This window comes from Ciconia boyciana, chromosome 1, assembly GCF_034638445.1.
Source record: "Ciconia boyciana chromosome 1, ASM3463844v1, whole genome shotgun sequence".
NCBI classification, from domain to species: domain Eukaryota; kingdom Metazoa; phylum Chordata; class Aves; order Ciconiiformes; family Ciconiidae; genus Ciconia; species Ciconia boyciana.
In genome coordinates, this window is record NC_132934.1 from 134,397,138 (window position 1) to 134,423,008 (window position 25,871).

At 38.9% G+C, this 25,871-nt stretch overlaps 1 protein-coding gene across 7 annotated transcripts in view; it reads left to right on the forward strand.

The window, feature by feature from the left end:
• Window positions 1-25,871, forward strand: part of SCML2 (Scm polycomb group protein like 2) — a 78,368-nt gene that overhangs the window by 25,647 nt on the left and 26,850 nt on the right. For 5 of the 7 annotated variants that reach the window (XM_072852675.1, XM_072852666.1, XM_072852683.1 and 2 more), the window contains 4 exons: window positions 6,294-6,364; window positions 10,618-10,852; window positions 14,917-15,005; window positions 16,445-16,688. In XM_072852675.1, the coding sequence (XP_072708776.1) occupies window positions 6,294-6,364; window positions 10,618-10,852; window positions 14,917-15,005; window positions 16,445-16,688 (639 nt within the window). Of the gene's footprint in view, window positions 1-6,293; window positions 6,365-10,617; window positions 10,853-14,183; window positions 14,225-14,916; window positions 15,006-16,444; window positions 16,689-25,871 lie in introns of those variants that run through there. The other 2 variants (XM_072852721.1, XM_072852711.1) reach the window with 2 other exon arrangements.

Genomic DNA, 25,871 nt, shown 5'->3' on the forward strand with positions numbered 1-25,871 from the left:
TAATCATGTATTTCCCAGTTTCATACCTTTTCTGCCCCAGTTATCTTCTCTTTCCTTAACGTGTTTGCTGGTGCTAAAGATGGGCTTTTCAGTTTAATAGCCTGAGTTTTTAGCATTGCTAATGGTATTAAGTTGCCTGGGATTCTAATTTTACTTTAAACTTAATCTGTTTTCAAATCATTTTTGTGTTTATAATAAACTGAGGAAACTACACACTTGCCAGAAATGATCCAGCTTCTTATCAATCCTCTGCTATCTAGTGGACAGCCTCTACTATCCTGAACAGGTGCCATAGGGCAGCATATACATGGGTTTGCTGGCAATTTGGCCTTTGTGAGGTACAGTGAGAGGGCAGCAACATCCTTATATATGCTTCATATGTTCATGTTGGTTGCTTGAATTGGGGCAGTAAGAAATGTCATGAGTACTGTTGACTAAAGTAGAAAATCTCTTCAGGAGTCTTTAGTTAATTCTCAATAAAATATCACTGGGTTACTTAAACTCTCACTCTGCTTACATTTCTGTGCCCTCTGACTCCTAATAGTCTGGTTCAGAGCTTTTCTTGGGTACCAGCGGAGGAGGTCCTTACAAGTAGCGTAGTCACTGAGTGAACGTGCTGAGATACTAACACGGTAGCTGAGTAGTTGAGGTGATGACTTTGCATACAAGATATGATACCCTGTTACCACCAGCCATAGTACAGCTTTCTGCTGTTACATTTGCCAGACTTAATTATTCCATTTCTTGGGATCCTAGCGGTCATCTTTGTTATTCTTCCCTGTTACTTTGAGACAGGAGAGGAAGTGTATTTGTGTTTGTTTTCCCTCTTCTGCAGTATTCTGTTTTCCCTCTTCTGTTTTCCCTCTTCTGCAGGAGCTCCAGTCAAACTGGACTCAGATAACATGTCTGTATTTTTAAAATAAAGTTGTCTGACACGACAGACGGAGCCCTGTAAGACATCCCCCACCAGCAAAGTGCTTCTCCTGTGTGGATAAGATAACCATATTTCATGAGTCACTGGAAAACATCCCTGCCTCCTTCTGCAGTAGAGAGCAAGGTGTTGAAAAAGCTTTGTGGAGAAGCAGTGCTAAGCAGGCAAGCCTTGTTCTGTCATCTGTGTTCTTCCACTCGGGACTATGCTGTTAATCTAGTGTCTGAGCACTGAATTTACTCATGAAATCTAGACTCAGCTCTGTCAAACACCTAGAGAGGAGTGCCTTGCTCAAGAAAATGCAAGATCTCTGATTTTCTATAGATGAGATGATAGTTTTTATCCTGTGTTGTTGCTTGTTGGCAGCAAGGAAGAAGAAAGAGCCTCTTGGTGCTGGATGAAGAAAGATGCTTTACAATGCTTTAGGCTAACATCCAGGAAATCTCCAGAGTTTTCAGGGGGATGTGTGATAGGAAAAGTTGAAGAGGAGGGGAGATAGAGAGGTGTGAGAGGAGCAGGTGAAAAAATAGACTAAAGTAGGTAGGGAAGGACAGGAGGAGGAGAAAAATTCTAATTGAATGATCACAACGTATGGAAGGAGGTCCAAGGTATAAAGCAGGACATGAAATACCTTACACTTAAACTACTATTTTTGCAGGAGCATGTAAACCAAAATTAAAAAGAAACCTCATCTTTGACAAAGAGAGGTGCTGGGATGAAGACTAGAAAAGGTACATCCCTGTGTCAAAAGTTTCAGATGCATGCCAAGGGAACCTAGGGATGAGGTGAGAAGACGGTTTGCTCCGTCTGCTTAAACAGTTTAGACTATGGTGATACTGTATTAAACTAGCCTAAATAAACCAGAACCTTAAACTCTACCTATATACAAGTGACACTTAAATCATAGTTTTAATCTTCAATTTAAATGTTGTAAAATTTTGGCTTAAACTAAACTGAAGCTTTATGTACAGTAGAAGAAGACAGGGAGCACTTCAACAAACTAGGTATTCACATATTCATGGGAGCAGATGGGATGCCTCCAGGGGTGCTAAGGTAGATGACTGATGTCACTGTGAGGCTTCTCTCATTTTGGAGAGGTCATAGCGAGTGTGCCCAGTGTCAAGAAGGACAAGAAGAGAGCACCTGGGAATTACAGACTGGCCTGCCTGACCTCAGTCTTCAGGAAGACTGATTCAGGAAGACTTCAGGAAGACTGAGGAGAAAATCCTCCTGGAAGCCATTTCCAACCACATAAAGGGCAAAGATGCAGTTAGGAACAGGTGAGATGGATTTGCCAGGTGTGAACTGTGTGTGACTGATTGCCTTTTGTGATAACTGATTCTGTAAATGAGGGGAGAGCAGTGGATGTTGTTTGTCTCGACTTCAGCAAGGCTTTCTGTATGGTTTCTGTAGTGTCCTTTCAGCCAAACTAGTGAGATGTGGTTTGGATAGGTGGATGGAAAGTTGACTGGACTGCCAGACACAAAGGTTTTTGATCAGCAGTACAAAGTCCACCTGGCAGCTTGTAGCTAGTGGCATTTCTCAGGGGTCAATACTAGGGCTGATGCTATTTTATGTCCTGACAGATGGGGACGACTGGACAGAACACGCTGTCAGCTAGTTTGTGGGCAACATCTAACTGGGAGGAGTAGCTGGTAGGCTGGAAGGCAGGGCTGCTCTTCAGACAGACCTCCCCATGCTAGAGAAACGGGCTGACAGGAACCCGTAAGGTTCGAAGGCAAATGGAGAGACCCTCCCGCACCTGGGCAGGCTGGAGCACTGCAGCAGCCCAGGCGGAAGCTGGCTGCCTGGAAAGCCATTTTGCAGGAAAGACCCTGGAGCCCTGGCAGGCAGCAAGCTGAGCGTAGGCCAGCAGTGTGCTCTTGTGGTGAAAGACATCAACTGCATAGCGAGGCCTATCAGCAAAACTGTAGGCAGCAGGCCGAGAGAAGGGATTTGCTTCTTTTTGGTATTTGTGAGATGGTGTCTGGAGTACTGTGTTCAGTTTTGAGCTCCCCAGTAGAAGGAAGACGCTGCTATACTGGAGCAAGCTGGCTGGCAGTCCACTAAAAAAACAAGGAGCTGGAATGCAAGATGTAAGCAGAAAGCTGGTACTGAAACCAGAAAAATGGTTTCTTCAGCAGAAGGAAGAGAAAGCTTATGGGAAACTGTCTTGCTGTCTTCAGTTACCTGACAGGTGGCTGTAGAGCCACGCTCCTCTCAGAGGTGCAGTGGAGGGTGAGAAGCAATGAATACTGGCTGGAGCACGAGAAATTCCTACTTGATGGAAGGAAAAAAACTTCACATTGAGGGTGATGGAACCCTGGAGGAGCAGGAGGCTGAACTAGAGACCTCCTGGGGTCCCTTTTAGCTTGAGTTACTTTCTGATTGGCAGGTTTGACATGAAGTGATAGGGTATTGATACAGCATTGCAGAGAACATCAAGGGTCGTTGACCCATGGGTCACTGCCAGTAATGCAAGCAACTATGGCATAAACTTATTTCCTCCATTTTTAAATTAGTCAGGCTGTTTGCCCGTGCTGATTATCTTGGATCACTGTTTTAGTCTCACTCCTGTGTTGGTTACAAATGGTTTAATTTTTTTTACAAAAGTTTCTAGTTAACTTCTGGTGTTGTTCTGCCCCCCCCCCCCCGCTTCCAGTATGTGCTGGTTTGTTCTTCAGTGTAAAAATTCCTTTCTCTCTCTAGTTTTCACTTTGCTGGTGGGTTATAAAGTTGTGCTTGTTGCATAATGGGTTTTTCTTAAGCTGTTTAATTCAGCCTGCAGGTTTGAGTGGGAAGAGAAATGCATGTTAAATCATTTCGTGCAAGCTAATTTTCTTAAGGATTTCTACTTCTCAGAAGTTGCATGTTTTCAGGGGCTTTAGAATTAGAAATATATATAAAACAACTGCTTCTTTAACTGTGCACACTGAGAATACAGAGAAGCTTTTTTGTCTAGAGATTTTTTGCAATGTGATTATCTTCCTAGACATGCATATTACATGTTGCAAACATACATTCATCTCCTATTTCTATGACTGTAGTAATTAAATGATAATTAGCACCATCTCTGAGAGCTTGGCTTTAATACAATGTATCTTCACAGGTGGAGAGGTTCTAATTTAAACTTCAGGTCATTTCTGCTTGATGAAAGAGGTTTTGATAGCCAGGATTTAAAGCAAAGAGCCAGGCAACGTTGTTTTCCTCTTGCCTTTATCTGCAGCTGGCTGCTTATGTTACCTTATATGTCTTTCTAGTAAATATTCCCTGGAAAAAAAAACCTGTTTGTTTCCCTCTGTACTTTTGGATCATCTCACCAAATTTACAGTCCTGTTATAACAATTGAGATCATTTGGGAAATGCTGGTATATAGAGGTAATTTTTTTGGAGGAGGTGAACGGGGGTTTCTCCTGGTGCTGTCTCTGAAGTATCTGCATTTATATGGTCCTTAACACAGTGAGGCTCTGATTCATGATTACAGCTTTTACATCATATTAGATTTGAGACAGCTGGGACATAGCTAACATTTTCTTTTTGCTAGATTTAATTTTATTGAATTGGGTACTTTAAAGTTTACTAAGGTAAACTCTGATTAAAAAAACAACAACTTTTTTTTTTTTAAATCAGAAGTCAACCTGAAGTGGCAACTTTATTATTAGACTCAAAGAAGAATTTTTGTAAGATGAAACTTTGCTAGCAGTTCATCATATTTAATTTTTGCAGCCTCCTTGGCCTGTCAATGAAAAGAGCGACAGATCTGGAGGCTACTTTCTGGAGAAAGCTCTGAAGAGCCATTTCCTGAGCATGCCTTCCTGAAATACAAATATCTAACATATGCTTAAGTTAATGTACCCTGCCTTTTGTGAGTAATACAAATCTGATGTAACTGTATAAATGTGTGAATAAAACTTTCATTCCAAAACAGGCGGACTTCCAAGATGTTGTATGGAAATGTCTTTGTTACCAGCCTACATACAGTCCAGACCACCAAATTAAAAGCTTTTGAGATTTTACTGACTTGTTACATAGCTAACAACCACATGGCCTCTGCAGTGCCAAGGACAAATCACTTGTACACTTTTGAGTCTGTTAAGCCAAAAAAAGAGGATCTCAGCAGGCCAAGGGGGTGGTTCTGTTCTGCTTGAGGCACTATATATTTTCAACTAAATGCTGTGCTAATGCAGGCAAACTTTGGGTTGGAGCCACCACGCATCCTTCAGAGCAGCAGTGTGTGAGTGCTGGAAAATGCTGTCATTTTCTGATTGTTTCTTTGCTTCTCCTCTCTCCTGAAAATTGCAGAGATGTGTTTAACTGTGCCCAGTTGTGTTTTTGGAAGGATTACTGGTAAACCCAGTGCAGTGTCTCCATCATTGCCAAGGGATTTTGCTATAGGCCATGTGAATGGCCGTTGCTGAGCCGCTGGGTGGCATCACTGCATCGTTTTGGGGTTCCTGGGTGATTTGCTCTTCAGGAACATCAGAAAGATGCCAGCTGCCCAAACAAGAAAAATAAGCAGAAGAGCTCACTTAGATAATTTAGGAACAAAAACAGTAGTTGTGCCATTTTAGTTTTTCTCTTGCTCTTTATATTAATTTAAGTAATGCTTGCTTATATCTTTGATGTTAGTCCTTCATACTGTTTCATTTGTGCAAAACTGATAACACTGATTAAATCAAATGCAGAATACGCTCACCCATGCACATAAACAATGCCAATGTTAACGCTGGAAAAAATACCATGATTCTGTTGCTGAACATTGCCATAATATTTGCCCTACAAAGAGAAACCTTTATCAGACTTCAGATGAAAAGAGACAAAGATGCAGTTGGAAGGCTGTGCTAATCCTTTTGCTTTCTAGTGGACTGGGGATAATATTCTCAACATATATTTCAACAGAATCTACGTGTCTGTGTTTTTCAACATATATCATCTCAGTACTCCTATGAGGTTATCATATCAGTCCTGCTGTTAGGGAAACTAAGATACAGAAAGGCTAACACAATTTGTACAAGGATGCTCGGGAGGTCCTTATGCAGAAAATTGAATCTAGGTAGCCTGACTTGTATCTTTGTATGTGGACCAAAAAAAAAAAAAAAAAAAATTGGGGAAGGTTTATATTTTTATATTGATTTTTGCCTATTGTGTGATCGACCCTATGAATTAATGGTACTCTTAAGGTTGTATGATTTTCAAAGGTGGTGTTCCCATTTGAGACTAATCCTGTTCTTGGAGGAAAAAAAAAAAAGTATTCTACAAGATAGCTGGGTTTTTCTGTCCCTTTCTTTCCCCAACCCCCCTTTTAATTTAAGTTCCCTTTAAAAACTGTCTGTATGGTCTTTTTTTCTCTTATGTCTTCCAGAACAGTTTAATTGGGATGATTATCTGAAAGAGACTGAATCAGTAGCTGCCCCTCTACATTGTTTCAGACAGGTATGCCAGATACTCTTTTGCAAGTGTATGTGTATGTATGCATGTTGTAGGGTGATCCTAGAGCAACTTTTATGTTTAGACTGCTTGCAAACTTCACATTTGACTTCTTTTGATCTCTAGTTATCAGTAGCTTACAGTTTTGGCAGATGCGAGCTACTGAAGTTTTTCATTCTTGGTTTCTGCCTCAAGCCAAACTTTGAGGGTTTCATTAAAACTGTAGCTTTGGACTCTGTTTTCCTTTTAAAAAAAGACTAGTTAATGAAAACAGGTGGTCTTATCAGAGTTCAAAAATATTTTCTACTTTTTTCAGTAATCTTAGAGGTACCATGGTTTTAGTGAGAATTAAAATTTGGCTGATCATCAGAGGAGCCTTTCTCCTGCCCCGCTTCTGAAAGAGTCCTTTCAGTTCTGGCTAGCTACAAGATGCATATGTGTGTGTGTAGTAGAGTTTATTCACCACTTCTTTTCTGGATCTCTCAAATATGTTTAATTTTGTCTCTTTCTGAGCAGAGTGCATTTTACTAAGGAGTTACAGATATTGAAGTTAAAAAAAAAAATCAAGGGGAGTATATGGGAATACAAAGGAAATACTGGATTTATAATGAAGGGTGTTTAATGTACTATTTTAGATTTTACATTGTGCCCTACAAGATTGATTCCCCCCTGCCTGATGGTTTGGTATGTATTTGCAGGTGCAGTTTAAATCTACCATCTTGTGTGAGCTAATGACCAGTTATTCAGCCCTCTGGAGACCGAGTCAACCTCTTCAGGCATCTTTCTCTGTGTAGAGGGAGCTGGGGCCGGTATTTTCCCAAGTTGAGGAGTATCTTAGCTGTGTAAAGTTAAATAGGAAGAGTTTTGGTCTGTATGCCTTCACTGTGTTAGGAAGATAGATGCTGAAGGAATTGGATAGTTCAGGTTGATAGAACTGTAATAGGTGTGACAAGCAATGGATATCTAGTTTAGCGAATCGGGCATGTTCACAAAGGTATCTTTTAGGGTTTGTTGGTAGTCTGATGGTACTGTAAATGATACTGGCCTCCAATAGGGACCAAACAAAAAGCAACAAGAATGGAATAGTCTGAGGAGGAGAGGAACCGTCACTCAGTGAGTCTGAAGTAGTTGTAGGAATGGAGAATAGGGAGGGAGAAATGCAGATGGTAGCATTTCCTTGTACTAGATCTTGAATCTCAGCTTGCTCTTCACAGATGAGAATAAAGGACAAAGAGCCCCTCATGCTGCTTTCCATGAGAGATAGCTAAGAATAGCAGTGTCCATAGCTCTGTTTGAGTGGAGCTTCAGAAATTAATTTTACAGTATGTGCTTTTCATAGTGGATACCAGCTCAAGGCAGAGACCTCAAACTCTGCTTGGGTAGAGGCAGAGGGCAGTGGCGTATCCCTGGATCATTCTGAGGTTAATGCCATACTCACAGAGCATAGACTACCACAGCCAGAATGTACGCTCCTGAGAGACGTAGCTACTGCAGAAAGCTGCTCAGAAGCTTTTCCTTGTGCCTTTCTTGCACCTTCCTCTTCCCTACTAATGCTCAGGAGGTCCAAACTGAACAACTGAGTAACATGTTAAATAAAGATGCTTAAGTGACATACATGCATTGACTGAGGTAGATAATCCAAGTGACCTGAATTGCTGAAGGAGTGTGTGGGTTGGAAAGAAGAGCTTTAATTTCTGTGCATAGCAAATTTCAAAACAATTTACATATGCAGACTTTCAGTTTTTCCGAGTTGACCTTTACGTAGAAAGTGATATGCAGTGTTAATTAGTGCAGAGCTAGCTCCTCTCACTATGTAACGTTTGCAGATTTTAGAAACTAAAGTGCTTGAGCTTTGTGTAGGACTAATTTGACTTTTATTGGGTTACACATGAATTGTACATGTCATTATCACTCTGTGTAATGCAAAGAAATACACTGCTGTGGCCAGCCAGAAAATAAATAGCAGAAGGAAGGTTAATTTGACAATTATATCCAGAATTTGTGACCTGTGGGAATTCTACAAAGTTTAAATTTTGTAGTAATTAAAAATGACCTGGGGAGCAATAAATTAAAGCCTTTACCATAAATTAAGATACAGGCACAGACAGCTAATGGAAATTGATTAAAGTATTTATCTTAATTTAGAAGGTATTTTATCTGTTGCTCTAAGTTGTTTTTAATTTCTACTTAAAATTTCAGTGTATTCCACATCCCTCTCTCACCGTGAAACTTTTTTTCAAGCAGTTGAAAATTTTAAATAAAAATCTCAATCCGATGTGGTTTGAACAGAGTTTAAAATGGCTGTTTCTGAGCAGGTTTTGTTATTTTGCTGTAAGGACGGACTGGCACGGAGGAGTTACCTTTTTAGTAGAATGCCTTGAGTTGTTGATATTTAAACAAGCTCACCTTTTCTACAAACAAACAAACAAACTCCCCAGTTTCTCAATTTCAGTTGGCTTTCATGGTTGTAGAAAATAACAGCTTGACAAGCAATATCCTGAAATTGAATTGCCCTTTAAATTTAATATGCTCAGGCTCCCCTTTCAGACAGCCTGCTGTCTAAATGCAGCATTGGCAGATGCTACACTCAGCGTTCACTGAATATTGCTCTCCTCTTTCTTTTTTGGGCTTGGGCTCCTCCAGGGCTCCTGCGGTTGATTTAGGATGTGTTGTAAATAGGGAGCCCGCACACCATAGCAAGTAGAGCAAGATGTATTTTAAAAAATTAAATGTGGTGGAGACAAAATATCACTAACACTTGTTGCAGTAGTAGATTTCTTCAGCCTTTTCCTGTGTACCCAGACAGATAAGTGCACCCCTATCTACTTACTGTGGGATCCCCACCTGACTTGGTCAGGTGGGCAGGAGAAGGGACTTATGAATCTTGTGAGCGTGAATGCCCGTGGTTTTTTGTTTTCTACCTGCCTCCTGTATTAGAATTCAGATTGTTAGTCTGTATGGGATAGCTACTGGGTTTCAATGTGATGGGGAAGGCTGCCTACAGTTCTGGGTGTCCGTGTTCAAGAGCAGCTTTGTACTGGAAGAGTTGCAGAAAAAGGCTTCCAGGGAGATAGGAGAATAGTCATCCTCTCCTAAGAAAAACTTCAGTGCTTGGCTTATTTAACTTGTTGAGAGAGTACTGAGAAAGGGTCAGGTTGCCCTCTGTAGATTTTGTTGTTATTTGCAAAGGTGCAAAAAGAATTTAAGTTAAATGAGAGTGTTGGCAAAAATTTCCATTAATAAATTTAGGCTGGAAATGAGACAACTAAAGAGAATAACGAGAGGTATTCAATCCCAGTTAGTGTTAATATGAAGTTTTGAACATCGTTAGATGATGTTATTGCCTGCAGTACTAGAGTAGGCAAGTAATCAGACTGCGATCCAGTCTATCTCTGCCAGTAGTGTGTTGATACACGAGTAAAAAATATTCTCCTTCTCTTTTGTTTATCTTTCGCTTGTGACAAGAAGTTCTGCTCAAAGACCAAGTTGCATTCGTCATATTTCTTTTCCCTGTGCTAATTAAATTGGCATTTCATTGTGTGTGTATGAATATATTCAGTTCTCTACGAATAAGCACAAGCTGCAATTTTTGTCTTAGCACAGAAGTTTTATGTGACTTCAGGACTGTCTGTTTTCTTTCTGTAAAATGCAGTTAACACTAACTCCTTTTTCTGTCTTCTTTCTTTGTATTATAGGCTTTTTTTTTTTAATGCAGAAACTCTTTCTTGCCTTGAGCTTTTGTAGTGCCTAGTGCAGTAGGGTCCAAATTTTGTTTAAATTTCCAAGATATTACTATAATGAGAATAACTGTTTCTTTTGAATTGAAAGCTAATAAATCTTGTGGGTGGTTTGGGGTTTTTTTTTCGGTCGGTTGGTTTGGGTTTTTTTTTTTTTTGAGTCGAATGTCATGTTTCCCCATGTCCTTGTTTTCCATTCACTTCAAGTATTAATGACTGCTCCCCCATCTTTATGTTCATATCTTCATCAGGATTCTCTTGTTACCCTTCTCAGCGTGCTTATCTTTTTAGAAATCAGTCATGTTTATGCAGTAGGAACATCCAAGTATCTGAAGTGATAGCTGTTGGTAGGTTATCCAGCTGCCTTTTCTGACTTGCTGCTAAACACTCAAAGTTCAAAGGCTTCTTTATATTTACCATTCATGTGATATGTTTGGATGAATGAAAGCTGTATGTTGAACTGGCTGGTGAATTTAGCAATACTAACAACAATAAGAAAAAGTCTTTCACCTTTTATTGTAGTCTAGAATTCCACCTACAAACGATTTCAAAGTTGGTATGAAACTGGAAGCCCGTGATCCTCGCAATGTTACCTCGGTTTGTATAGCTACAGTAATTGGAATCACTGGTGCCAGGCTAAGGTTGCGGCTGGATGGAAGTGACAACAAAAATGATTTTTGGAGGCTTGTGGATTCCTCGGACATACAGCCCATCGGGACCTGTGAAAAGAAAGGGGGCATGCTCCAGCCTCCACTTGGTAAGAAAAAAAGCTTCTGAACCAATCAGTGGCGTATTGCTTTCATGAAGTTGATTTTACCTTTTTGTCTTGGCAAAGTCAATGGTACTATCATTTCACCAAACCATTATTTAATTGAAAAAGAGGTAAGCAAACTAATTCAGGCTAAGTAATTGTGACTTTTTCTTCTTTTTGGATTCTTTTGCCATAAGAATGAGCAGAATAATTAGTTTAAGTTCTGGGTTTTTTTTTAAATAGTCCCTTAATATTAAATGGGAGGGTCTGACAGCTTGTTTAATGGTGAGATACACTGTCATGTTGCCCATTCTATAGATAGTCCCTCATCCGTACCCTGTCTTACGAGTGTGTATGGGTACAACGTTTTCTTGCTTGATGCTGTGCGTGCTCCTTTTAGTAGAGCTTGGCAAGAACTGGGGAAAGCTGACTTGCCTTTTTCCTCCTCAGTAAATGGGAGCAGCCCACTAGAAGGCGCTCGCTGTTAACCGACCTGTGAAACCCTCAGCAGGGCTGCAGGAGGTGCGTCGGTTCAGGACAGTCGGAATGTTTCCTCGGGCACTGAGCAAATTGGTTGTGGTCTGGGAAAGGCAGCATAGGGTGGGTTAACGGCGATATTGCAGCCTTCTGCTCTGAGGCAGGAAAAATAGAACTCCAGAGCTTTACCAAACTATAAGCTTATGTTGCATGTGACTCTCCTCAAATCGACACATGTTTGGGGGACATCTGATCAGTTTGTCATGACTAGTTTGTGAGCACGATGAATGCTGGTGAACAAGGTGTAGCTTTCCTATGCTTAGAAATAGTATGCAGAATTTCTTTTGCCTTCCATGTGCAATATGGGTGACAACATTATGTGTCTCCCGCAAACTGAGAAATAGTGCTTGGGCTTACTCTTATTGAGGAAGTTTATTCAATGGGGAACTGTACAAGGTAATTCCTTGCTATATGACGAATAGTCAGAGGTGACTTTGACTAACTACTAGGGGTAATAAAGAGTGATATCATCTGTCTTTGCTGTGATTAACCTGTATATTTAGATCTGCATTCTTGTACCATATTTGTTATAGCTTAAATTTCTAAGTGTGGAAATCTTTAAAGAATTAGTTCTTCTTTTAAAAAGGAGGAAAAATAATGACCAAAATTTATCTTAACTCCCCTCCCCCAACAGCAACACCCCCTCCCCTGTTATCCTGTTATCTTCTGTAGTTTTTAGAAGATGCAAGAAATAACGTTCTTAATATAAGAAATGAACTGTAAGCAGAAATTGGTTACTGCTGGTTTCCCATCTTATGGTTATGAACCTACTTCTGGTTTGGTGTCATCAGTAGCTCTTACAGATTTCTCATCAGAGGTTTAGTGAAGATAGGTATGCTTTCTCTTAGTAGCCTCTCAAAAAAACTTGTCATCCCAATTTGTTAACAACTTTCAGTTCTTCTGTTTGAAAGATGAAGTGAAAAGTATCATTTCACTAGGGTATGAAACTTGATTTGCTGGTAGATAGGCAACAGACACAGGAGCAGTTGATGTAACCATTAAGACACTTCACATACATTATAAGGGTAGATTTTTGTGCTGTTGTGCTGCTTTAGAAACACAAGAAAAGCAATGCAACCAGGGTGCCAGTCTAGAAGAATATTATTTGGGATAGTTTGAGCCCAGAAGGGCGCTTTTCCTTCTTTCCTGGGGATATATAGAGGTTTTGAATGAAAGCACTGGCAACTCTTGACACCTGGGGAAAAAGATTCTAATTTTTTTTTATTTTTGAGAAGTTACTCAGTTTAACCTCTCTGAAGTTCTTGGTATAACCTTGTAGAATGAATGCAGTGACATCAGTATGAAAGAGGGTTGTAATAGAGAAGAGTATACCTGTTCCTTCAGCTACACAAATGTACAGTGTTAAACATATGGCTTCAGTTCAGGAGCATAGTGCTTTTTTAAATGTGTTTCTAAACCAGTCTGATGAATAAAACAACTCTGGTTATGTATAATGGGGGCAGTCGATCCATTAAGAAGAGAAACTTTCCATGATGGTCAGTAGAAAGGTTGATGCCTTCTCTTCGGATACTGTTTCTTACTCTATTTGGTCAGGCTGCTTGTAGTGCAGCACCTAACAAGCAGCTGTTTCCCTGCACCCAGGCATATAAGTTTACCTGTTCTCCGAACAATTGCTGGTTATTCAGAAAAGAACTCGAGTGCCATTATTTTGTCCCTCCTGCCCTAGATTTTTCTAGAGATAGGCTGAATTCCAGCAATCAAACATTCTGGCATACCTAGATAAATTTTTGAAAAAGCCTTTTTGGCAGTTTTACAGCATCCTGTTCCTGGGCAAAGCTGGGAGCTAATTGGGTGTATAATTACCTCCTGTTAGACATTTAAGCAACTGATATTTTTTTTTTTTTCCCCTCCAAGTAGCAGGGAACCTTCTAGATACTAATGTTCTGCTTCTGTCATAATAACTAGCTAAAATAGTCCCTCCTACCTGATTTTTACATAGGTTTAATTATGCATGTTACATAAGGGTTTTGAGAAAGTGGTTGATATCGCAAAGGGTTCCTGTTCCAGCCTCTGCTTTTCATAGGTGAGCTGCTTTGTTGTGAGAGCTTAATGTTCTCAACAAATTACATTGAGGATAACATTTTCTCTGGTTTTACCAGGACAACTTAAAGGCCAAATGGAGTTAATTGAAACTGTTGTTTAGTTGTCATTCCTCTGTCTTGCATATATGTCTTTTCTGGGCTAGCTGGTTAGGAATATTGTGTTTCAGTAACCACACGTGTTTAGGTTGTATAAAGACTCCGGTATCAAACCAGGACTGATAATCAGCTCAGCAGTCCTCAAATTACGACACCATTTATCAAATATGAGCTTTGTATTCATTTAGGTGTTGTATAGGTAGCTCCAACTTGAAAATTGTTTATTCAGCTGAAGATAGCTTAAAGCTACTAGTTAAAGAACCAGTATGGCATATAACACAATTTTAGATGACTTAATGATTTAACTGATCAAGAATTGCAGATATGTTCCACCTTTCTAGTTGTATTTTTTTTAAGAGAATTGTCGAGGCTCAGTTATGAGGGAACTCATCAGTTCCTGGCAGATTCTGGCACTACTTGCTTTGTGGAAAAATTTCCAATTTGCTCTATTATGTCTGTTTTTCTGTAGAACTGTGCCAGACGTATAACTGCTAAAGACTCAGAAAAAATGTCCACTATGTCTGTTATCTTACTCATTACTTTGAAACATTCATTTGGAAAGCACAGAAAGCAAAAGGTTTTTTGTTTTGTTTTATTTTTTAACTGGAAAGTTGTTGATTCTGAGGGAAGATTATCTGGTATGAGAATGTTTTCAGCCAAACCTTTGTTCTGCTTGAATAAGGTAGTTCATCTAAACAAATTTGATTATTGTTTGTGCTTTTTATTCAGTTGTTAATGAAGAATATTAAAGCAGAAACATCTTCCAGTTTGTTTTCCAATATGATACATGCATTTATTAAAATAATTGTATTTTTGTTTTTCCCTGTTATGTGTTCTTTGGTTTTTAAGGCTATTTATTTATTTATTTTAAGGCGGGGGGGAGAAGAAACCAATTGTTCTTTTTTTGTCTGTGGTATGGTGAAAGAATTACAAGAGTCTTGAAAATAAAAAGGTATCTCCTTAACAAATGAGAGAAGCTGGAGCGGAGGATGTTGTTTTAGAACGAGAGCAAAAAGCAGACCTGAAAAGTAAGCTAGGTGCTTGGGCTGGGGAAGTTCCACTGGACCACAGGGACTTTGTGGGACAACCTTATGATCTCCTGTACTAGGAGATCATGTCGTTAAGTCCTAGATGTTTATCTGTAATATCACAAATTGTGATGAGTGATTCTGCAGGCAAGTCACTCAGAATGGTAATGCATTGCACAGCTTTCTGCACTGACAGCGACCCTGTTTGTTCCTTTTCGGCTACTTTTATTTTGGCTAAGTCCAAAATAGGGGGGAATGAGGCATTAGTAAAGCAGACTTTATATCCTTCTCTTCCTATTTTATTTTACAAACTGAAAGTAGGTCTATCTGTTTATTTGTTACTCAGGGTTCCAGATGAATGCATCTTCTTGGCCAATGTTTCTCTTAAGAACTCTCAATGGAGCTGAAATGGCACCCGCAGCATTCTTTAAGAAGGTAAGAAGGCACCGTTAGTAAACAACTTCCTCTCAGTTGGTCCATGGTTACATTTTTTTTAATGAGGATGCCAAGATAGTACCCTGTTGTCTGCAGCATGGGAAGGCAAGACTATTATTTAAAATGACTTTGAACTGGATTGGAAAGCTACAAAGCTAGACAGGAAGAGATCTGCTTCTAGTCCATCGAGATGGGCATCTCTTTTCCTGAGTTGAGACTTTAAGGTATGGTGTGTTATTTAGAAAAATCGTGTTAGCTCATTTTTTGTGTCTTGTGGATTTAAGATACAATGCATATCATGTTTCTTAACAGCACCATATTCATGTGAATGTGCAAAGGAGTAAAAAAAAATTTAATGGGGAAAAAGAGGCATTGGAATACAGTGGTGCTTGGAAAGGTTTTGTTAAATGTTTTCATTGAGCACATACTCATCATTTAAAATATAGTGAGAAAGTAGTTGAAAATAGCAGAAAAAGCTGTTCAGTTTTTTAAACATGACTCTTGAGTAAGTTACTGTGAAACATGAAAAATTTTATAAAAACAACAGTAATGTTAAAACGACTTGTTGGTTCAGTTTTTTTGTCAAGGCGGTAAAACCCTGCTGTCGGATTGAGTGACTTAATTTTTGATGCTGAGACTGGCATTGACAAGTATGTCAGCAAATCAAACAGCTGGGTTCAGACCTGCAATCACATTGCTTGTGTGTTAACTTTATAGAATTATATACTTTTTTTATATAAGATTATATACATTTTCTGAGCTGTGATGAGCCACGCTTCCCTGTGCTAGCCTACCAGCACATCTGAGATGGCTTTTGCATAACGAGGTTCCTGAAGCTGAGGTGGTAATTCAGGTTCCACCAGGTCACAGCTTCTGCTGTGGGGGTACAGTTATGCTGGTCACATTGACTTGATTTTTGTTTTTCTTTTGTCCGCTTGGAATTGGTCTAAGGCCAACTGAGTTAACAGAGGCCTATAAATAATGTCCAATGCTAATGAATTTTTCATGGATTAATTGGGAGGTGAAGCTTTTACCAGACAGTTATCAGTCCCCAGAAATATCCATTCCCTGCAAACCTCCTCTTCTTTATTAGCATGTAATAATTTCATTTTAGTGTCTTTGCTGTCTTGCTGCCCAGACATAATGTATTGGGTGCAACCTATTGCTTATGTAAATAGTTTTGGCAGGGTCTTTCTGTCATGGAGAATTCTGCTAATTATCCCAGCTTTGTTTGTGGGAACAGAATCTAGATTTTTATAATACAGAAGAGCAAAAGCGAATTTGAAATATGAGTAAGTTTCCTTGAACGTCTACTATAACTTATTGAGAGCAGTGAGTATAAGAAGTAAGGATGTTGAAGAAAAATAGAGGGTTTTGTTTTCTTTTATTTTTTAAGAGGCCATAGAAATACAAATATTCTACCACTCTTACTTTTGTAGGAACCACCAAAACCTGTGCCAAACTGCTTTAAAGTTGGAATGAAACTTGAAGCTATAGATAGAAAGAACCCATACTTGATTTGCCCAGCAACCATTGGAGATGTTAAAGGAGACGAAGTTTTTGTTACATTTGATGGCTGGAGAGGAGCATTTGACTATTGGTGCAGATGTGATTCTCGAGATATTTTCCCAGTCGGATGGTGTAGCTTGACAGGAGATGCATTACAGCCACCAGGGAACAATGGTAAGATGACTAATAATATTGCTTAATTATTTTTCCCCTCAATTACAGCAGAATTTTAAAAACCAGCTGGCTGTATGCAGATAAGACTGAAGATTTGATTTGTGAGTAGCTGGTGAGGATGAAATGTTGTTAAATTTTCTTTATGTAGTTTACATTGAATAGGATAGTTTCTGGGAAACAATTTTTGTCTGTTCATAGTAACTCTGGGAACATGTTTTATTTAATACTGTTAGGAGGGCTTTTGATAATCTTTAGTTTTTGTGTGCTTGTGAAGAATCTTGGACTTAAACTAGATTTGCTGTTTGTATTATAGGTAGTTAAATGTTCTTGTTTAATGATACTAATATATTGGCTGCAGCAGCACTTTATATTAAGCTAACTGCTGAGAAAGTAGTCTTTGCTTCTGTGATGATTGAATGTTTAAACGATATATTTAGTGTTTCTTCCTTCATACTCACAGAATTCTGTCTTGAAGCTGCCTTTTCTGAATGCTTTATCATCCTCATGATCCATGCCTCTAAGGATGTTTGTACATAGGGTTATAGAGTCTCTTTAACTAATGGTCACTGTGCTTTATAATGTACAGCTATCTACCTTAGAAAGAAGGGCAATGGAATAAAGAGGGATATCCCTGAACGTAATCCCTCTGCTACTCTGGGGATCTCTTGTCATGTTTCCATAGTGTAAGGCTTTTCTGTCAAACTGTTTAGGCTCTTCTATCCTCACTCCCTTCAAATTTGACAGGAAGAGAGGTTTTTAAAGAGGGGAACCATATTTTAATTAATTACTTTAATATTGTTGACCAGAATAATTTGTTCTCGTGGTGCGCATTTTCACAGCTGGCATTAGGTAAGGAACGAGTAGACCGGAATCCCAGAACTCTCACTGGAAGTACCAAAGGAACAGAAGGAAGAAGGCAAGAAATCAGTCATGTTTCCTGCCCTCCATCCCCATTGTTTTTCTCCATCTTTTGCCAGCAGGTCAAGAACCGTATGGAAAATCTAACTGAAATTAGTTAAGGGTACCTCTGCATCCTTGCCCTCACCTGCCTGTCTGTACTTACTGTCTTCAGTTACTGCCAGTGGTCATAGTACCTGTAATGTAGTTTAGTCCATTTTGACGGATTTCAGCAAGGGAGCAACTATGTGTGTAGCTGTACCGGCAGATCCAGGATGGTCTGCCAGTACAAACCTGCAGTGAGAAGGCAGGGGGAAGTCAGGTGAGGACAATCTACATTCGATCAAAAGTCATCTAATAGGTACCAAGCTGACCTCAGTCTTAATGTTTCTGTGCTCCCAATCTGTAAACCGTCTTTCTCAGCTTCTTCAGAAGGTTGACCTTGTCTTGAGAAATCATGAATGAGATGTGTTATTATGGTATGTTAATTACATTAATTGTGGTGAAATAAAATGGCTTTATACAAAACAGGCTGTGTAAATGAGTGGCATAAAATTTTTAGAAGACATTTTTGTGACAGTTTAGATTGCTGAGTCCAATTGCATCTTCTGGAAAGAAGTATTCTTAAATTGTTTAGTCTACTCCAGTTTCACTGCTGGAAAACCAGCAATATTTTGAGATAATACGTACAGAATTTTTCTTGCCTGATTAGTGCTTGATAGAGATCAAAGAGTTGTTTAACAATTAGTTAGTAAAGTTGATTACATATTCCAGTTGTTCAGGTAATAAAACAAACAAAACTCTTGAGTGTGTTCAAATTTGCTGAAGGCTTGAAATACCTACCCAGGCATTGAATATATACCCAGACTTGAAATACCTACCCTAAAGTAACACTTTAGGCATTAATAAAACCTGAAGTAAGGTTCTTACAGCCTTGTAGTCAAAACTGAGAATTTTGGACATGTGAGAGAAACTGAGGGCAGAGAGGTGCGGGCTGGGGATTTTGTTATTTTTAATTCTAAAAGTGAGCCGAAAGTGAACTGCAGTTTTATTAAAATTGTGTGTGCTCCTTTTTTCCCTGTTCTGAGCATAAAGAATTTGTTCTTTTAATTTTGCTTCAGGTGCTTATTTTTTATGTGCTGTTTGTGCATGTTATATGCACTTGTCAAATTTACATAGCTAGATGAAATATTTTTTGCTTTCAGGTTATGTTTTTCACTGTTATTGATCACTTTTGAACCATTAAAGAACTGTAATGATAGTCCTTTATAAAGATGTAAATAATAGCTTCAAGGAGAGTGTAATCAAGTCATTTCAGTTCTGAAGTATGGTAATGTTGTCAGGATTCTTCATTAAGTCACATTAACATTGACTACTCCTGTTAAGGAAGAAAGTATGACAGATACTATATTGTAGGGATTCACTTGAAATATTATAGTATTATTCTGGCCTGGACTTTTTTCCTGCAGGTTAGTTTAATATTTCTGCCTTGGATTACTGCAATAGAAAGTGAAAATAATTGACTTGAGTGTGGCTTAGATTTCAGAGTGAATATAATAAGAATTATTCTTGATTTTTGTAACTACCTTTCCTGAAAGCATTTAAATGTGTTAAATCCCTAGTTAAAGGACTGAAAAAAATCCTCAGATTTTAGTGAACAAGCAAAACCAATATCCTGCAATCTAAGTATGAAAGTGATAAAGGACGCTTTAAATTTCATCCATGCCTAGGACAACAATTTCCTGCCATTAGACTTATATTTTAGGGTCTAATTTAGCTTTTTGAAAGAGAGATGAAATGCAGTAAGGGAGACTATGAAAATTAGGAAAGATTTTATTTCAGCTGTTTACTGTCTTAGCCATTTAGGATGCCCAGAGAAAATGTAGGACCTCTGTCATGGGAGGTTTTAAGAACAGCTTAAACACAGGCTTCTTAGATATGGGTGAATTTATTCAGACTAGATTACGTGGTATATTTAGTCTTTATAGCCATATCTTCTGTAACTCGCATTGGTTTTAGACAGATGAGCTCAGGAACTAAGATGCAATTAATAGAAGATAAAATGGAGGAGGGAGGCGAAAAGTTGTTTTGGACCAACTGTTCTTAGCATTCAGGACTTAATCTTTGTGTTAATGTTTTGTCTTTGGTCCTTATCAGAAAATGTAACTTAAGTGAACCTGGCTGGGTGTGAGGGTATGCGCACAGCGCTATGAAATGTAGTGTTCAATACTTATACTAGCAGAAGCTGTGTGAATATTGTAGTTTGTTTCCTTAGAAATATCTTTGATAGTAGTAATTTGTTATGTGTGGTTTGACAACAGTGCTTGATGCTGGCTTGGCCTGCTGGCCCAAGGTTAATATTTTAAGGATGCAGTAGATTGTTTTCTCTGTGTCTCTTGGTCACTTAAGTACTTTTAGAGATGACTTGTCACTCATGAACATCGTTGTGAACTATAGCTGGTGAAAGAAGTTGGCATGATAATGTCTGTGCTGGATCAATCTGAAGGACCATCTGCTCTAGCAGGCTTTCTCCAGCAGCGGCTGAAAGCAGATGTCTGAAGAAAAGTATAAGCGCATAGGAGAGAAGTTAGCAGAAGTATTCCTAATATCTGTCCGTCTACAACCCAGCACCTCCCAAGCCCAGACTAATGCTTTTATGCTGAGTACCTCCTGGAGGTGCTTGATCTATTTTGTTCAGTTATATTTTGGAGCCATCTGAACTTTTAGCACCTACAACATCCTGTAGTAAGGAGTTCTGTACTTGAGTATATGTTCTGTGGAAAAGGAGATACCCTTTTTCTTGCTGATAGTTTCATCTCTTGTTGTCGTGTTCTTGTACTGAAATAGCTTGTACTTCCAGTACTTGTACAGGAAGAGACATTCAATAGTCATTCCCTACTTGCCGCCTTCATATCCATCACAATTTTGTAGACCTATATTCTAGCTTCCCTCAGCTATCTGTATTCCAAACTTCTAAAATCCTATTCTGTTTAATTTTTCATTGTTATGGGATCAGTTTAATTCCTCTGATCACCCTTGTTCTTCCATACTGTTTCCATTTCAGCTATGGCATTTTTGAGCCACTGGAACCAGAAGTGTGCAAGGTATTTAAGACTTAGTGACATAGTGGTGGTTTCTGTTTTGTTTTCTGTTCCTTCTATAATTATTCATGAATTATTCATTAATTTGGGAGTTTTGGACTACTACTGAGCAATGAACTAATACTGTCATATAAATATTTATTTTAATTCTAAGATGTCATTTTTGTATACATCAGCTAATAGCCCATCATTGATCACAGAAGCTGGATTATTTTGAATTGCTTGACATTGAATTTCATCTGTTACTTCCTCTGCTGAGCAATTGCTCAGCTTTACAAGATCTCTTTATACATCTTTACTGACTCAAATAATTGTTCAGCAGTTGTTGCCATCTCATGCTTTACTCTTGTCCTAGATCATATACGAATTGAATGGCACAAGCCCAAGCAGAGATCTCATCAGGATTTCTCTAGAGTCCTCTTCTCGACTGTGGAAACATGTCTGTTTATTCCTGGCCACTGTTTGGTATTTTCCAAGAAATTGTTTAGAAGGATCATGAGGATCTTCCCTCGTATCTACTGCCAGCTAAGGATTTTTTTAAGAGACTGTGGTGTGACATCTTGTCAAGTGCAAATCCACAGACTACATAAATTGATTTTTCCATTGTCTGCTTGCTTATTGACTCCTTAAAAAAAATAAGTAATAGATTTGTGAGATGTGACTTTTCTCTACAAAAGCTATGATTGGTTCTCCCCCAACACATCATATTTATCGCTGGGTTAGCTACCTCTGTTCTGTACAAGAGTTTTCAGCAACTTGGCCAGTACAAACATCAGGTGTCCTGTCCATACCTTGCTGGCTAGAGTGTTGGCATCACATTAACCACCTTTTAAAGTCTCTGAACTCTGAATTTTAAGGACAAACTTGCACAGCACTGTCAGTAGGTTGGACATTTCATCTTTTTGTTTCGTTAAAACTCCTAAGTGCTGTGTGTCCTGCCAACTCTCTACTGCTTGCTTTGTCTCCGTTTCCTGACCTCTACTACTGGTACGTCATGTCAGGGAACTTGTTTCAAATCCCTGTGAAGAGGGGTTCTGATATGGGAACTGATGTGATGAGCTTCCTTGGAGTGAGTATGAATGCAAAAAACCATTCAGTCTTCTTGCTTTAGTATTATCTTCTGTGTTTGCTCATTCTGAAATTTGATCATCTGTTGGGTCCATATAACTTCTGCTTTTGATATGCTTTAAAAAGGCTTTTTAAGTTTGATATCTTTCGGATGTTGTTCTATTAACTCTTTTTCTAGGCCAAACATATTATGCTTTTCTATTTAACCTCTGTAGATTGTTATTTTTATCTTACTCAATTGGATAATAGAAAGTTGTTACTGTGGCTAAGAATATTCTTGTATTGCACTGTAGCTAGTTGTATCTGAGGCTTATGATTGAAGTAGACGGCAGATGACTGGAGATTGTCAGAGCAGTTTCCATTTGCTGTTTCTATATAAATTCATTTTGCTGTTTAGTCATTACATGTAAATGGCAGTTACTTAGGCAACCCACCTTTTTATTTATAATAGAAGTAAAACCTTTTCTGTAAAAGAGAGAAAACAAAAGAACAACTGGGGACAAGCCATGTGGGAAATGATAAGTAGTTTCACCTGCAAGGATTTATTTCCGTATAAAGTAGTATCTATCATTTAGATGTGAACAGCATCTGGAGAGGGAACAGTTTCTATATATCCCCGATCCCCACAGTCTTATAAGCCAGATCTTTGATGGATAAAGGTGATGCAAGAACTCATGAAGGAGGAACTGCTCTCTGCGCTGTACGGGAGAGAATTTGGGTGATCAAAGGAAGATGATGTAGTAATCTAAATAAAAACAGTGATACACTGTAGCTTTTATCCTTAGTCCTCTTCCTTCCTCCCTTCCTTCCTTCCTCCTCCTCTGCCTCCCTGCCTTCCACATCGTGTGCCCCCTCATTGCTTTTCTCCCAATTCAGGGCATTTATTGTCAGTGAGAGCAATCTTCTTTCATTACGCTAATCAGCCTGTGATGTTAAAGGTCTCCTTCAAAAGCTGTCTGCAGCAATAAGAGTAGTACAGGCTCAAGCAGAGATTAGAAAGTATCTTATTTGTCTGTTTTATGATTTCTTAGTTTAGTTTTATTTGATTTTCAGATTGTTCTCAGTGCTTATTTGTGCAGATTTTTCCAAGCTAGCTACTGGAGATACACTTTTCTGTTATTGATGATGAAATTATGTCAAAGTAGCTGGGCTGTAGTTTCAGCTGAGTTGTGCACAAATGTGCAACATCAATATAAACTTAAGCACTACTCTGTATGTTTGCAGATGAAACGAAAGAAGTGTTGAAACTTTAGACAGAGCTACTACAGTTAGATCTGTGAAAAGACTCTGTGTTGTTTAAAGTAGCCTAAAAAAATCAGATAAGCATGGTAATTCTTAAGTTTCATTAAAGAAAAAAACAAATGCTGAAATGGTACAATTTCATACTGCTGGAGGTTTCATTTTTCTCTCAGTGCAGCCAGCTTCTTTTCACGAGCAGGTCACAGTAGTTAAATCAGGCACATACAGTAAGCAGATTTATGCTGTCTTCAGAATTGTACATGAAAAACTCCTCAGTGCTTCAGGCTAAAATCTGATTTGCCACATTCTCTCACATGTTAAGCTTTTTTTATTTGGTATTAATGTTTCTTGGCATCTTGCAGCAAGGCCTGGATGGTGCTGCTACAGGGCAATAATCACTTAAGAAAAAAATAAAGGTTTTGCCTTTCCCAAAGCTGTGACCTTATTGTAAGTCTGGCTTCCTCACCATCTTACCATGTTTATTTATAAGGTAGTTGTAATTTTCTTTTAAATTGGAAGAACTCCAACACATGTATTTTTGACTGTTACATGGAAAATATTTTTTTTAATTTGCTCTTGTTCAGGTCTTGTGGATAGTAATGTCAACAGTGGTTGTGTTGCCCAACTAGTGGATGGGATTGAGTGGATTTTTTCCAAATCTGTGTTAGTACATATAAGCTATGTTAAGAATATCAGTGCTGTCATTCAGATATTGAGACAAAACAAATTGTGGCATGGCCCTAACCATGCTTTGTGTTTCTTTTTTCTTCCCCTGAAGCTTGTTGCATTTTATTGTTTCATTTTGGGCCCACCTTTCACCCTGTTGATGCTATTTGGGGAAAAATAGTGGCAAAACCTGGGCAGAATCAGTAATGATGGAATGAAGAATCAGGATGTTAAAACTCTTACCCAATGTGTAGAGCTAGGCTTTGCCAGGCTTATTGACAGGTTCATCATCAGCACACCTAAACTGTCTTCAGGTAACTTAAGTTTGTGCTGCTTTGATAGTTTATCGGGTATTTACTTGCTCTCTTCCTTCTCAGCTTATCAACAAAATACACTTTGGCTTTTTTTTTGGGGGGGGGAAGTTGTTGTTGTTGGGGGGGGTTGTTTTGTGGTTGTTTTTGTTTTGTTTTTTGCTAGTGTGGTTGCAATGGCAATGCTCTGTTGAAGGGTGAGACCAGAAGCTGGCTTTTCACACTTCTTGGTTTCTGGAGATTAACTGGAGAGATCTTGCCAGGAGTCTTTCTTTTGTTTTGCTTGTGTGCCCCACTCCCGCACGCGCCCTGCCCCAGCTGGGCTATTAAAAGTTGGTTTTTTTGGAAATGATGTGTGTTAGTTTGGTTAGCAGTGGGTTTTGATGGAGCTCGATCAGTATTTTCACAGGTCTGTTCCGTAGGTGGTGGCTTGCCTAGCTCTTGAAAGTGTGGGAGACTGGGGGTGGGGGTGAGGGACCAAAGGTGCTACAATGCTGCCTGGGGAAGTCACTAGGAAAGAAATGCTTTCCTTTCCTCCGGCTTTGTCTTATGTTGCTTGGAGCCCTCCGTTTCACCTTTCAGGGCTGTGAAAGGAAAGCTAGGATTTTTCACAGAAGATAGCAAGAGACCTTTTTTTTTTGTTTGTTTCTTCCTTTCTTTTGTTATACTGGTAGCAGAAACTAAAATCTAGAAAGAAGAAAATTGCAAGCCATGTCCATGTCTTGCCAAGGTGGATGTTGAAGTTTCCAAGTGCAGTGTTGCTTTTTAGATAGCAAAATGACTTATAACTGATTTTGTATCATAGCAACATATCAATTAGTATCTCGCAGCTACCTCTTAACCAGAAGTAATCCAAACACAGATAGAAAGAGGTGGCATGTATTACAGATACTTATGCTTTTGTATGGCTCTCTTGTTCAATTGAGACATAAGGACATAAATTTTTATAATCCTTGGCAGTAAGCTGTTTTGAAAAATTGCTAATCTTTTCCACCTCCTTTGCCAGTTGTCAAAACTATCACGATAATAACTTACTGTATTAAAGAAGGTTAATTTTACAGTTAAAATCCCGGGCTAGAACTCAGGAGGTATGTTTCCATTGCTTCTACTGTGGAATGCTCACATGGATTTAGGGTAAGTTGCTAAATCTCTTCGCCTCATTTTTTTTATCTGTAGATGAGAGAAGGGCCAGGTTTTTATATTCTCAGAAGAACATTCAGCTTGCGTCGCAGTGGGGGCATAGGAACAATACTGCAGTACAAATAGAATCGTTTCTGTCTTGAAAGAAATGCTGGTTTAAACACTTGAATTACTGTTTTTACTGTCCTAATTGGCACCTTCACCTAAGGTAGCAATGCTGTGTTCACAGAATGTACGGCAAAATGGGCCCCTACCTTGCTTCATGTAATTTCACTTCAGCTTTTTAAAGTCTTGTCTTGTAATTGGTGCTCTGTGACACTAACTGAATGGTAGATTTCTAATGTTTAAATATTACAAATCCGAACCTTTCTTTCCCCTCACTTTCCATAAAAACATGGAGTGAAACCGTCACTGTGGATTATTTGAGGGAATTTTACTAATTAGATTTGCATGAGAATTCAGGCTTCTGAGCTGTCATCTGTCCCATCCCCTTCCCGAGTGCTGGACGTTTCAGTAGCTTCAGATTTCACAGTTGTCTTAAATATCTAACTTATTCTGGCAAGAGATCTTGGGGATAACATTCTGGGGTCAGATTTTTCAGTCCTGCATGTGTCCGGGCAGTTTTTCTGCTTCTACAAGCAGAATTTGGCCCTCATCTAAAGTCTAATCTTTCATGTCCTTCTCATGCAAATGAGCTCAGTTGACGCCAGTGGATCTGCTTGTGCGAATGAGGACTGAGTTGTGGCAACGTGTCTTTAGGC